Raw genomic sequence first — 14099 nt, 5'->3', positions numbered from 1 at the left:
CTTCACTTGCACATAAATAAATTCATAAATAGTCTGTATTTGCATGGCAAACTTCACACAATCAACTAAGTCAATTTCCCAGAAAGACGTTTTTGTAGTTTCAGAATTTGTTGTACACTTTTAGCATGATACGTTTTAGAAATATGCAGGGGCATGAGGACATAAATCAATATCCAAGTGCTAAAAATCAAAAGTGCTGGCATGAGCTGATATCTGTAGCTAATACATGTTTATGTTTGCTTTGGGTACACCTTCTAAATGCATCACCAATGCTAGGTTTGATGTCTATGCAAACAGCAAACCTGTAAACACTGTCTAAAATGCCACTGAGATTCAAAAATGCCAGAAGAGCTTCATTTCAATACATGAATTTCTGTGTATATAAATTGCAGAACTTGTGAGGATACATCTTGTGAACTTGTAGCTTGAGTGAAGCATGAGTAGACTTCTTTTTAAGTTACAATACAGTACATGGAATGAGGATTTTCTTTTTTTATTCCTGAGTAAGCCACATGCTTTGAGACAAAAGAGAGAAGTTACTCTCTGTAAAAGTGTATAGAGTAGTCTTTATTTTCATGATTGTAAAACATTTTAAATACTTTTAGAAGCTCTGTGTCCTTGCAATGCATCTGTGGTTCAAGTATGAATCTGTTTAAGGCACTCACCATGTTTTTAACATGATCTGCTTTTTAAAAAAGTTTTAAAACTGGGCATAAATGGATTTTCTATACATTCTCAGTACTGCTGCTGTTACCAAGGAGGACATTTTACAGTCAGAATCATTGCTTTGCAGTAATCCTATCTAAATGTGCTGGCCCCAAGCTTACCCAGGGATGCTCAGCACAGTTGTGGCTCATGGCCAGTCTTCCTTGTGGAAGAAGGTCCTTGTAGGCATCCTAACTTTTACAAGATGAGATAGCTCTTGGGCTTATATTCTTCAGCAGGCAGATTGTTGCCTACACTTTGTATGCTTGGGGTGCTGAGATGGGATGTTCACCCAATGGACTGTATCTCCTTCCAGGCAACTTTCCAGTTCTTCTGCCCCATCGGGAGGATCCAAGATTCTCATTTTTATCATGAACAAGTTATTTCTGCTGAAAGTTTGTTTTGACTGTTTGAAGTACTTAAAAATGTAAAGCTAGATCATCTCAAAGTATCATTCCAAATGCTGCAGCCTACTTGGTAGTGGAATATTGCAATTTTGATGTCTGTAAACTCAGTAAAAAGGTTTGAGTGAACCCCTCCCTGTGTATCGTGTACAGAAGTAGCTAAACTTCTGATTTGTTTCAGCCTGCTCTCCCTAGTTAGAGTAAATTTGTAAATCTAGTAAAGAGATGGAGCAAAATACATCAAATAGGAGCAGAGAAGACATCTAGCTTGTTAAATTGCTAATCATGTTGCTGTGAGAAGGATGCTTAAGGAATACTGACAAAGAGCAGATGGATGAGCAGGTTCAATGCTGTCTGAAATTAATGCAGAGCACATGCTGGGGATAACAGGAGATACTAAAGAGTTGGAGAACATGCTGAGACTTAGCAGAAATCCTTCCCTGATCCCTACACTTAAAGGCAAGCTCAAGGTTTTCTTTGCAGTCTTTGTGCAAGTCATACATGTCAAGTGTTTAACTAGCCACTTCCTCACATATTTCTTGTAATCCTAGCATGCTTCTGGTTCATGTTTTTTTAATGGCACCATACATGTTGAAAACTGCAGAAAGGTGGATTACAGTATCTGCCAAAGGTTTAAATTTTTTTCTCCCTAGCTTTCCAAAAGCATTTCATGGGCACAAAGTGTCTGTTCTGGTGAACCTACCATATAGGAGATTTTTTTAAAAACACCTTCCCACATAACTTAAATGTGACAACAAAAGCTATAATTTCTGGAGCCAGTCTCTACAGTAGAGATCCAGCGTGTGGAAAGCCTTTGAGAAGCAGGCTTAAAGATCTTTATCTGCAGGTCTAGTGACATACATTTCAGAGGCCAGGGTGCAAATCTGATCATGTAGTACCCTGTCACAATGGGAGATGCAGATATCAGGGTAGAAAGATGTAGCACATGATAATGTACTGTAACTTCTTTGCATTTCTTTCCCCATGAAAGCTTTTTACTTTTATTTAGTAAAATAACTAAGCTTTATAGTCAGGCCCATGCATGGTGGCGAATTTAAAACCTGAGTGATGGCAAACACAGCTACCACAGCACTTGTTTCACACACATGAAGGTCAGGGTGACATATTTTCTAATTTGTTGTTGTTGTTGCCAAGGCACAAGACTCTTAAGTGAAGTAAAGCAATGGGAGAGAAAGCCCACACCTTCAGGCTGTAGTTCTTCTCCAAGGGCATAAATGTGAGCTAATTTAAGATTTTGGCTGTCCTGATGTTGTGGACTATCATTTGAAGTAGATCCAGGCACACACTGGATCTTCCACATAAGTTCCAATGAATGAATAAAAGTACAAGACCACATATGCCAGGTCAAAGATCCACATAACCAAAAATTTCCTGTCCATGTATGTTCAGTAACAAAAAAATGAGGAAACAGGGAAAGAATTAAATACAAACATCCGGTGATCAGTGTTTAAAGATTCTGTGACCTCTGGATTGCATCATTTTTAGTAGATACCAGCAAACCAAAATAAGAATAGATATTCATGGTATACTCCAATTCTGGGATAGATTCACCACTCCATTATGTTGAATGTGTATCCATGTAATCAGTGTTATAAAAGAAGTTACAGTAGCATAAAACCAGTTTGATTAAAGGAAAAACTAGGCTTTCCTCATTTAAGAGATTTGGGGATTGAGCTATAAAGACTATTTATGTATTTGTGATTTGCATCAAGGTGTCGTTTCGTTTAGACTTTACACATATAGGGGAAAAAAGGAGAATTAGAGGCTACAGTCATCACTGTAGCAGTGTACAAATACAGCACAAGTTGATGCAGGAGAGAGCGGGATATTGCTAGCTGATTCCTGCCACATCCTGCAAAAGATAAACCTTTAATCTGAACCCTCATTAGCATCAAGTGTGGAAAAAACAGCTCATGCCAGGGATTACTTAGTAAATGTAGTTAGTGGGAGAAATTATGCATTTAAGAAAATACAAAATCCCTCAAATTAATCTTTAAAATACATAGAGATTGACTGTCCTCTCTCTTACACTGGCATAAATGAAGAATAATTCCATTTCAGTGACTTAGATACACTAGTGTAGTTGGAGAGGATATTGAGCTTGCCTGCTGTCCCAGGATTTTAAAAGATTTACATTTTTAACGCAGAATTGTTTATCCTTAAAATTTGTACTCATACATTCAGAGGAAGTATCGTGATCCTGTGTCACAGAGAGGAACCCTTTGGCACGCGATCTCTACCTGTTTAAATCCAGACTGGACTCTTTATGCCGTTGTGTGGGTTCAGTACCGGTTGGCTTAACTTTGCCACTGGCTTTAGTATTTGCAGTTTAAAAAAAGCCAAACTGAATAATACATGTTAAGTGTTTGGTGAATCTTTGAAATATACCTTGTTTTTTGTTGTCACTTTTACAATGTTAAATTATTTGTGCTTGAAGATTAAAATTGTCATTATTTTAGGTAGGCAGAGCAGAAGAATTCTTACTGAATTTGAAAGTCTGTCCTTTGATTTTTTGGTGGACTTTCCTAACTTTCTGTGTCCATTGTTCAGCTTCAGGCAATGTCTTGACACAGTTATGCTGTCAGTACACTTGCGTTGACTGAAATGTTTTCATGCCTGCCCTGTGGGTCTTTGTTTCTAGCAAACCTGTGACATATTTCCTTTCTAGTGATTTCTTTCCCATGCGCAACTTAATTTTTTTTTTTTGGTAGATAAATGGGTAAGAAAGTGTGTTCCATTGGCCGTCAAGCCCTGTGGTATGCAAAACCAGAAGAGACATGCTGCATTTTCTTACATTTTTTTCAGTTAGTTGTATACCCTAGGAGAGCGTAACTGAGGAGGAAAATGCAGGAGGCATGCTGAAGGAGGCATGCTGAAGCAAGCATGTATTATTTCATTACCATTTCTGATCAGAAGGTTATTGTACTGTCATCACCATGCACAATAGAATCTGAATGTGAATTATTGGTGAATATCCACCATTTTATGAAAGTAGGTTGTTGTTGATGACAACTTTAATGTGAGCCATCTTTGCGTGCTTGGGGAATTTGGGACCTGTGCTTGTTTCAGTTAGCACAGTAATCCCTACTTCCAGATATCCTTTCGTTCCTGTAAGAAAGGTAATCCTCTGGTGCAACTCAGTATTCACTATTCTGGTCTCAGAAGGAGAATTAGATTAAACAAAAAGCATTGCCTTGCTCCTCCCCTTGCTTCTGGGCAAAGAACAACATGATTCACATATGGGCAGTTAAATCTTCCGTTGAGAAGATCATAAGTGTGGATGTGCACATAAATGTCCTCTCTGTTTAAAGACTATTACTGTTAAAGTTGTTTCCCCATTTTAAAATTCTTGCCTTCTTTGTCATTCTTGAGAGTGCCAGATTGAAGCTTATTTACACTGGGTTTCATTCAGACACTGTTTTGAGCCTTTTCATACCATCATATTGTTGGCAAGTGGAAGTAAGCCTTGAAAAAAAAGGTAAATCATTTTTACAGATTAGCACTGGAGAAGGTGATCTCTCCCTGCAATCAGTTTTTGCGGGTTTAGAGGGCATGTTGGTGAGTGCAGACTGGTGACTAGAGTGCAATGAAAATTCAGCACTGCTTAATTCTCAGAAGAGACCCCAAAGAGACACCTGTACGATCAGTCATGGATGGGGCCACGTGTGCTCTTCAGATGTGCTTGCCCATCAAGTTCTCTCTTGCCTCTGAATGTGTTGCTGTGTGTAGATTTGGGCCATGCTTTAGAGCTGTCTGGAGCAGGAGGGAGTGGGTCTGCAGTCTAGCTGGGTCGGGTATGGACAAGTCCAGTCTACAGCAGATGATCGAAGCTCTGCTCTTCCACAGCTGATTTTGGATGGGGTTAACCTAAGCTGTGGCCAGACTAACCTCTGCGGCTGTCATGGAAATGCACAATGGTCAGCATACTTATGTTCCATTCTTAAACAATCTCTTGGCATCACAGGATAGACTGTGATACAACACACTTGGAAATAGCTCTGTAACCAAGTGTTATCTTGTGGAAATTTTGAATGTAGCTTGCGTGGAGTTTCATAGCTGAATACAACTAGGTGAGATGTGAGATCAATGATCAGTTCAGGGACTCAGGCTTGGAGAAAATTCTACATAAAAAGCCAAGATAGGACATAGTCCGACTTTTTAGAAAGGCAGTGGAGAGGATCTGAAGCATTCAGAAAGTATCAGGACACTTGCGGAAACTTTTCTTTCACAGTAGAGACATTAATTAACCATTTTAACAGTATTATTTACCCCCTCCTGCTTCACTGGAAAGAGCAAATTGTAAGTGTATTTTCAAAATGAACCACTTTTGTCAAAACCAGGCTAATTCAAAACCCTAAGCAAATTACTGTGTTCATTGTGAAAAACACCCACATCATAAAATGGGTGATTATTTTTATCCCATACTTCCCAAAACAGAAACAGAAAAGAGCTGCTGCTTCTTCATCTAAGGTGAGGTTGCAAGAACGAGAAAAGTTAGGTCGGGTTTTTGTTGTTTTATTGTTTTAGGGTTTTTAATGAAACATTTCTTTTAGATGGCTTTGTATATGCCACACATAGAACAGAAGAGACTAACTCACTTTTGCTGGCACGTGGAGGGTGGCTTTGTCATACAGCAGGTCCCGTGTGATGCTTAACTTGCACTCTTTCCGGTATCCTTTTGGATGTACTTTGTACTGGATACCTATTAGTTTTAACAAGGATGCACAGAGACTTCCACAAAGTGCCGGAGAGAAATATTTCAGATTTTAGAGTCATACCTCTGATACTTAGGGAGTTTGGAGGTGATCATCTGAAGCATGAGAGACTATTTCAGAGAGACCTAGTGTCGAGGGAGGGGATTTCTGCACAGAAGAGAGGAAAGAAGCAGTAATAGTCCAAGAGGAATGTCTTGGATGGGAAGAGCGGGTGAACTATAGGAAAGGGGTTTTTTTGCAAATGCTTTTCCAAAAGTCCTAAAACAAAAATGAAAAATTCCTAGCCCTAATTCTGATGGGATTTTTCTGCCTTTTTTCCTTCCTGAAATGTCTTGATTTGTTCTTGCATCCTTTACTGCTTAGGCATTTTCATTGTCTTTTTAAAAATGTGTTTAAAATACAGATTTGTGAAGGCAATTTACAGCACCCAAAAACACTCCTTAACTGCTAGCCACTTGGTTGCTTTCTTCAAAATAAAACTGGAAATTTTGTGAAAAGGAAACAAAAATATTATCTCTGGAAGCTATTCAAAAGACTCTGGTCCTTCTGGAAAGAAGTGGTAACTATTCATATGGGTTGATTTTTTAAGGTATAATGCATAAAATTTGGCTTATAAAAGTCAATTCTCCAATGACAGATGAGGAAAAAAAGAGGCTGGAGTGTTTTGTTTTGTTTTGTTTTTTGGTTGTTTGGGGTGGTTTTTTTTTTCCCCAGTTGCCTAGAAAGCAGGAAGTTTTTTTCATTAATAAGAAGGAGTCAGAATATCTTAGCATCTAACACACAGAACAAACAGAGCTGGTCCCATATCTACCAAAGGCAAGACTGATACTACCAGAATCTTTGAACTCCAGAAAATATACCTCAATAGGAGAGATTTGCTCCAGAAGCAGAACACACCTGACAGTGTAAGGAGGAAGGCACTTGAGGGTGTTTATGGTGTACAGTTCTTTATACCACCCGGAGCTACACCAGATGGTACAAAGTGACTGTGCTGAGGGCAGGAAGCAAGACGCTGACTTGCAGTCTGCAAGAGAACGTGTGGCCATTAGGAAAATTTGTAGACAGTTAAATTAATGAAATGAGAGCTTTTTTGGCTGGTTTCAGTGTTAAGTAACCTTCTCCAAATATTTCCCGAACTTTACATCAGGAGGTATGTTTTTCAGCACAAGCGTCTTTTGAGTCCTGTTTCAAGTGGTAATCTGATCAATCAATCCTTCACTTTATCAGCACGTGTAGATTAGTCACTCCCCTGTTTCTCACATCATCCTTGTGAGAAAGATAATTATGGTGGATTCCTGAAGAATAGAATTCAAGGCAAAGAGAGATAAGACTCGGACTTACCCAATCAATCAGAAGTTCTCAAGCGAGAAGTGCCTTTTCCCTCTGCATTTTCCCTGCCTCTGAAGACATCTCCTGAATCTCTTCAAGGCTTGTGCATGTAGATGCACAGAATTAAAACTATTAAATGGGTTATAAAGGAGCACAAAAGATTCAGGGAGCAATTGCTTTGGTTAATTGCTTCATTGTTTGTGGTTCATACATTTTAGCAAGTATAGTGTGTAGTTCATATATAATCATAACGTGTAAATCAAGGGCAGGCTTTTTCAAGAGCTTGTGTTAGCTTGCTAAGAATTTGTATGCATTAAACTTTGATGTAGTTTTGAATGGCAAGGATTTTGTCTAAAATAACTTTTACACCTCTAAATCAAGAATGTCTTTGTGAGGTCGGTGCAGTTTTTATCAGTGAAAATCTGGCGTGTCTTCTGCTACTGTGCTTTTTTTCGAGAAGATTAATCATGGACTTAAAATCAGTCCCCAGGCAGTCACTGGTGAGACCTCCACTGAGTTTGGTAAGCTTTAGTTCACTCCTGTAAGAACTCTACAGCACTTTAAGTGGAGAATGCTCCTGCCCTAAATCACACTGGATGTGTGAGGCAGAAAGAATAATGTAAAAAGTAAAGCAACACACCTGAAAAATTATGCTAGCCGTGAAAGGTCGATATCCCTAACTCCTTTCTATCATGTTTTTTTTTGCTCAACAGCTTGTCCACCAGGAACATACAAGCCTGAAGGTTCACCAGGTGGTATCAGCACTTGTACCTCATGTCCCGACGAGAATCATACTTCTCCACCAGGGAGTACCTCCATTGAGGATTGTACATGCCGGGACGGATATCGTGCTGTAGGACAAAGCTGTGAAGGTAAGTGTTTCCATCCAGGAACAGAATACCCCTGGAATGCACAATGCAGTGCTGGGACAGTTTTGTTCTTTGTGTTTGCACTGTGAAGGACATGTCAAATTCCATGCAGGATTTTCTGTGTCATTCCAAAACAACAAAAATACCAAGATGCAAGTCGAGTTGGAAATGAAAAAAAAATGTTTTTCTTCAGTAGCCTATTGCACTCCAGCTACTAGCATAACTCTGGCTGTTTATAATTTTTTAGTTGTTCACTGCCCTCAACTGAAGCCCCCTGAAAATGGTTACTTTGTCCAGAATGTCTGCAACAATTACTTTAATGCTGCCTGTGGGATCCGATGCAAAGCAGGATTTGATCTCGTGGGAAGCAGCATCCGGCTTTGTCAGCCAAATGGCCAGTGGTCTGGATCAGAGGCTAGTTGCAGAGGTATGGATGTCATGTGTTTGAAAAGTCTTTTTCTGTTGGATTAGTTTGTTCTTACCAGTGGTTTTCGCTGCTCACTACATATTTGGGAGTGTAGATCTGACCCTGTTAGCTCTTGCGTGAAAGAATGTTCCAAAGGTAAACTCCCACTCCAATCCCTCCTTTCTCTCCTTCCTAAAATGGAAGGAGGTCATCTACAATAGAAAATGCAGAGCAATATTTAGTAGGCAGACAGTCTTTTCCACGTAAATCTACACTCTCCTTCCTTAAACCTCTCTCCACCTAATTTCTATGGATTTTGTATCTACATTATGTAAATCCAGTGAACCTATGAAGTAGTCAAGTATGTAACAAGACCTTTGCCACATGGGTGTTTTAGAATATCCACCAGACTCCTGGCACAGATGGGCATTGATGTTGGGAGACATTAACCATGGAAGAATTCCATTTCGCTTCCTAACAATTCCTTCTTATGAAAAATAGGAAAGCTTGGGCCTTGAGCATGGTCTTCAGAAGAATTCTGAGTGGTTTCACTAGGGAACAACTGTCAGTATCCTAGAAGTTCGCTGTGAGAGAATGTCAGCTGGAAAAGAAACAAACAGAAAGTGTGAAAGGGAGGAGACATGGGAAGGAGGATTCTGAAAAACATTATTTCTGGAGCTCTTAAAAGTACATAGGAACACAGTTTTGCTGTGTAATCACTTGTCTCTGCCTGAGGTTGGGTTCTTGATGATTTAGAAGGGAAGCTGCATCTCTATGTAGTCCTGTCTGGTATGTCCTCCAAGGAGGGCCTGAAAAAAACAAGTAGCAGCCCTCATCCTCCTCAACAGCCACAGGCTGTAGTTCAGCATATTTAACTTGAGTTGGATGCAGTTGACATTAGTGTGCTGCATGGAAGCTAGTAAATAATAGGTCGTCAGCTCGTTCTGTAACTCTTGCCCTGACCTTGAGTTTAGGGAAAGAGGCAGGATAGATGCTTGGAGGCATTAGCATTGTATGCTACTACAGCAAACACTGCAGCCCATAAAGAAACAGCAAGTCATGGTTCTGAAAGGAGAGTTCAGAGCTAGAGATCAGTTTCTCAGGACATTCTAATGTAGCAGTTCACTTCTGCTTACATTGCAGGACTCTTCTTCAGATAATCCTGGAAAATTTAGTTTTCCTTTATAGCTTCCAGTGACAGAAGGCAGGAAAGGGAAGCTTTCAATAGAAAATAAATTGCGGGCCAGTACCATGAGGGTATGTTGAGAAGCTAGACTTAGGGATGTTGACTTTCCAGCAATCAAAACACAGACTGAAGATGTATGCTACTTCAGGTAGACTGGGGTTCTGGGAAAGAGCACCTGCCTGTCAAAGCTTTTGTCACGCAGTAGCCTCCAGTGCAAAAAATCTGGGGAAAGCTGCAGTCAGCCAGAAAGGATCCTTCATCTTCACTGTCTATAGAGAAGTGGAAGATTCTAGTACTTGGAAAACTTTCTGGAGCATGTAAAAATACTCACCTGTTGGATGTTGGTGCCTGATCATGCTTTAACAGGGAATTTGTCTGGAAGGTGGGGAAAGAGAGAAGTCTGCGTTGAGATACTGTCTTGATGTTGAGTTAATATCCTTTGAAGCATTGAAAGGATATAATTTTTGCCTTTCGTGTGCCATTCTCCATCATACTGAAGACTTCAAATTAAAAAAATACGTATTAAAAAATCCTACCTTTACACGTGCTGGATCTGCTAGTCTCAATTCGCTCAGACTATGAAAGGGAGTAAGATCAAAGGCACAGTTTATAGCTGTCTTGTTAATCCCAAGAGTATTTTATCAAATAATTTAGGAGGGGAGAGTGAAGGAAAATCCTTTTGCACTGCTTTGGATTTTGACATTAAACACTCCTCAGTTGTTCTGCTAGCTAAAGTCTGCTGTGCTATTACAAAGTGATTAATGCAGTCATGTCATGCAATTAACAGTGACCCATGAAAAAAGTAACTACAAAGTATGTATTTAATCTAGAAAAATGTATTAGGAGAAAACCCAGAGCAAGCAGAATGTACTGTTGTTGTTGTTTTCACTGGCTTTATGGAAATATTTCTTGGTCATTGAAAATGCCTTGTTGACAAGAGGATGGTTTTATGTTTAATGGGTGGAACCATAACCAGGATAACATGGGCTCATTTACATGTTTCTGCCAGAGCCATACAGAGACAAGTAAGGGTGAACACTGAAACGCCGAAGAGGTAGGAGCACTATAGCTATTGCAGTCCTTCAGAAGAGGTGGCTAGACTTACCGGGTAGTGGAAGGGAGTGCCTTCTCTTTGGGCAGATTAACACTGTTGAGAGTCTCCTCTTAATTCATTCAGACTTAGTCAATAATGCCATGGAGTTTGGTAACATTTGCTTCCTTTTACCACAGACTGGGTGTTAAAAACTTCTATAGTAACCTTAAAAGAGAAAAGCTATTCTCTTCTGTATAAAGCATGTGTGATTCAGCTGTAAAAATGTCTTTCTAACTCACTCTACTACAGTTAAGTTACAGCATATTAGGAAGCTGCTCTGAAGCTCAGAGTGCCTCTCGCAAGATGGAAGTTTTAAGATCTTTTTTAGAGTCTTAAATGCATTTCCTAGAGGAGGCCTGTGTATATGCAAGCACAAGAGGAGTAGTACTTTCAGAGAGTGTCTCACATGAGACAGTGGTAAGGCAAGATGTATCAGGTGCATCTGAAAGGCTTTCTCCCTTTCTCCCTTTGTGCCTTTCTCCCTTGCTTTCCTTGCTTTCTTTCCTATCCAATATACATAGGTTATGCTACACTTTTTTGTCCACTTAGGTGCCACTATACCTGTTTTCAAAAAAGACATTATTTAACGTGTTTTTTGTAGCTTTGAGGGGCTTGTAGTTATTGGCATTTATACAGCTGGCTTTCATTTAAAGGAGTGCCCGTTTATTAGTTTGAGGGTGTATAGTTCCATCCATGTGTCCACTTGTAGGTATGTCCTGTCTGATCATTGTGCAGAGTGAACAACTACTGGGAAAGGAAAGTTGCCAAGTTGGCTTACTTTGGAGTGCATTGGAGAGCAGCTTGTGGTTTGCCTCCTACCTGGTGGCAGCAAGGATGGTTAGTTGGTAAAATCAGCATCCCCAACCACAGTGAAGAAGCTGTCCAGATCTCGGTCATCAGAGCTTGCCCCCTCCTGCCAGCAAGGTCACCAGAAGCTGTAGAAAACAACCCAGGGAAAAGAGAGTTTAGAATCATAGAATCACAGAGTGGTTTGGGTTGGAAGGAACCTTAAAGACCATCTAGTTCCAACCCCCCTGCTACGGGCAGGGACACCCTCCACTAGACCACGTTGCCCAAAGCCTCATCCAAACTGGTCTTAAACACTTCCAGGGATGGGGCATCCACAGCCTCTCTGGGCAACCTGTGCCAGTGCCTCACGACTCTTAACAGTAAAGAATTTCTTTCTAACATCTAATCTAAATTGACCCTCCTTCAGCTTAAACCCATAAAAGTTTAGGGAACTGCAGTCGTCTTGATTATATTTTTGAGCAGTCACACTGTTTGCCTGTGTGTGTTTTTCTCCCTCTAATAACATTGAACATACTGAGCAGTATCTACCAGCTTCAGCTGAGACGAGTTTTCAACTGTACGAGTTTTCCACTGGTTTTGGAAAATCACTAGCTGATTGTAGCAGAGAGGCATGAATTATTGAAGGTCTAGGTTCACTAGGACCCCAGCAGGCATCTACACATTTGCGCTTGCTATCAACCGGTTGTAATACAAGTATCATCATCACCATATAGTCACAGCCAGACGATAGGTGTATACAGCTTAGCTGTTCAAGGGACCCAAAGGCCAGGCAGTGTGCATGTAGCTCAGTCGCTTGTCCAGAGGAGAGCAAGGGGACAAATGCAGAAGCATAAGATACTGGCTGAAGAGGAGGACACCTGGAGGCAGTGCAAAGGAAAGAGGTCATAGTAGAAGAGCTTGAGGTTATGACACTGAAACAAAGAACATAAATTCAGGCTGTAGCAGTGCTACTATTTTTTTCTTACTATCATTCAGGTGGTTTGGGATCAGTCTTAATTACAGTGTAGATTTATGTTAAACTGAAGCATCGTGATTCAGTAACAAAACCATAAAACAATCTCAGGCTCGCCCTCCATGCCCCACTTCCCTTTCTGCACATGCATCCTGCACAGGACTGCATTCTCCTTGGCGTCATGCTGCTTGCAGTGCTTGTGAGACACGGCAGGAGAAAGGTCTCTGTGCTGAGCAGCAACCAGGGCTGCCTCCATGGGAACCCCTACACCTGAAAGGGTCTATTTTGTCTCAGCAGCAGCCTAATTTGTTCCTTTTCATCTCTCATGGTCCTCTTGTCTGTGAATGCCTCGTATTCCTTCTTCCTGCCTCTCAGTCTCCCCTGTCATGGTGAATGTCTGCTTTTCTGATTTGTGGAGGCTCACACTTGTGTATGTCTACATCAATACACTCCAGAGTGCCTGAGAATGTTCCTGAGCAGTGGGACACTGTCATCTGCTCTGTTAATAAGCTCTCAGCCTTTTCCCTGGTGTGCACTCAGCCCATACCAGACTGCCAGTTGGAAATCCCCCAAAGAATTCTCAGGCACGGCTGGGGGATTAGAAACTTCCAAAGATGCACACTTTTCCACAGGATTCTGTTTGACTGCAGCTGTCCTGTTTTGAAGGCTGACAGACATTACTAGCACAGGCCACACACTTTATGCCAGATGCCTTCAATAGCTAGGAACATTTCTGAGCACAGTTAGTTTGCTGGGCTGGACTTACATCAGAACTTAAGTGAGCTTGGAAGCAGGTACCCAACCTCATACATGCTATGCAAGACTGTTTCAGGACGAGGAAGGCATCAGGCCTTTGAAAAAAGTCAGCCCTGTTCCCTAAATTTGTACAAACTACTGTAACTAGTGTACAAGCCAGTACCTGTCCCACACCTGAAAACCTGGGCAAACTAGTGTAACTCCACTGATTCTCAGTGCTGCAGAGTGCACTGATTTTTTCTTTCCCTTTGCAGTTCGAACATGTCCCAAACTTCGGGCTCCTGAAAATGGATACATTAATTGTTCAACGGCTGATATCTCCTATAAGACGGTATGTTTTGTGACCTGCAATGAGGGATATGAAATAGAAGGAAATGCCAAACTCACCTGCCAGGGAACCTCACAGTGGGATTCAAAGGAGCCTGAGTGTGTGGGTAGGTATCTGATCACACTCTGTCTGTTCATGTCAGAGTGCAGCCTTTTCTGACATGCTGTCATGAGTGAGAAAGTCTCCGTATTTTGATATCTGGTGAAGCTAGTTAGGAATGAGGATTTGTCTATTGATGTTTTATACAGGTCTTAGAAGTTGTGGAGGGGCAAAGGAATTTGTAAATGGAGAAAGTAAGTGGACAGGAAATCCAGCACAGGCAGCTGATAACTAAAAGGTTTTTGCATCTGGTCAGTGTTAAGACACTGTCACACAATGTATTGTAGGAAACATGCAAGTTGTAGTGAAAAACTAGGGGTTTAAGTTACCTTAAAGCTAAAGATGACCTCCAGACAAGGACTAAGGTATGTTAGCCAGGCACTATGAGTGCCAAGTAGAGATGTGACAGTTGTCACTTTTGCTGAA

The 14099-nt window shown here is 40.8% G+C and overlaps 1 protein-coding gene across 1 annotated transcript in view; it reads left to right on the top strand.

The window, feature by feature from the left end:
* The window catches only part of SVEP1 (sushi, von Willebrand factor type A, EGF and pentraxin domain containing 1), a 128526-nt gene that overhangs the window by 36652 nt on the left and 77775 nt on the right, over window positions 1-14099 (top strand). Inside the window, exons 4-6 of the mRNA XM_075739560.1 lie at window positions 7888-8046; window positions 8291-8470; window positions 13501-13680. Of these exons, the coding sequence (XP_075595675.1) occupies window positions 7888-8046; window positions 8291-8470; window positions 13501-13680 (519 nt within the window). The remainder of the gene's footprint in view (window positions 1-7887; window positions 8047-8290; window positions 8471-13500; window positions 13681-14099) is intronic.

The sequence above is a fragment of the Balearica regulorum genome, chromosome Z (assembly GCF_011004875.1).
Source record: "Balearica regulorum gibbericeps isolate bBalReg1 chromosome Z, bBalReg1.pri, whole genome shotgun sequence".
NCBI classification, from domain to species: Eukaryota; Metazoa; Chordata; class Aves; order Gruiformes; family Gruidae; genus Balearica; species Balearica regulorum.
This window is presented reverse-complemented; position numbering and strand designations above follow the sequence as displayed.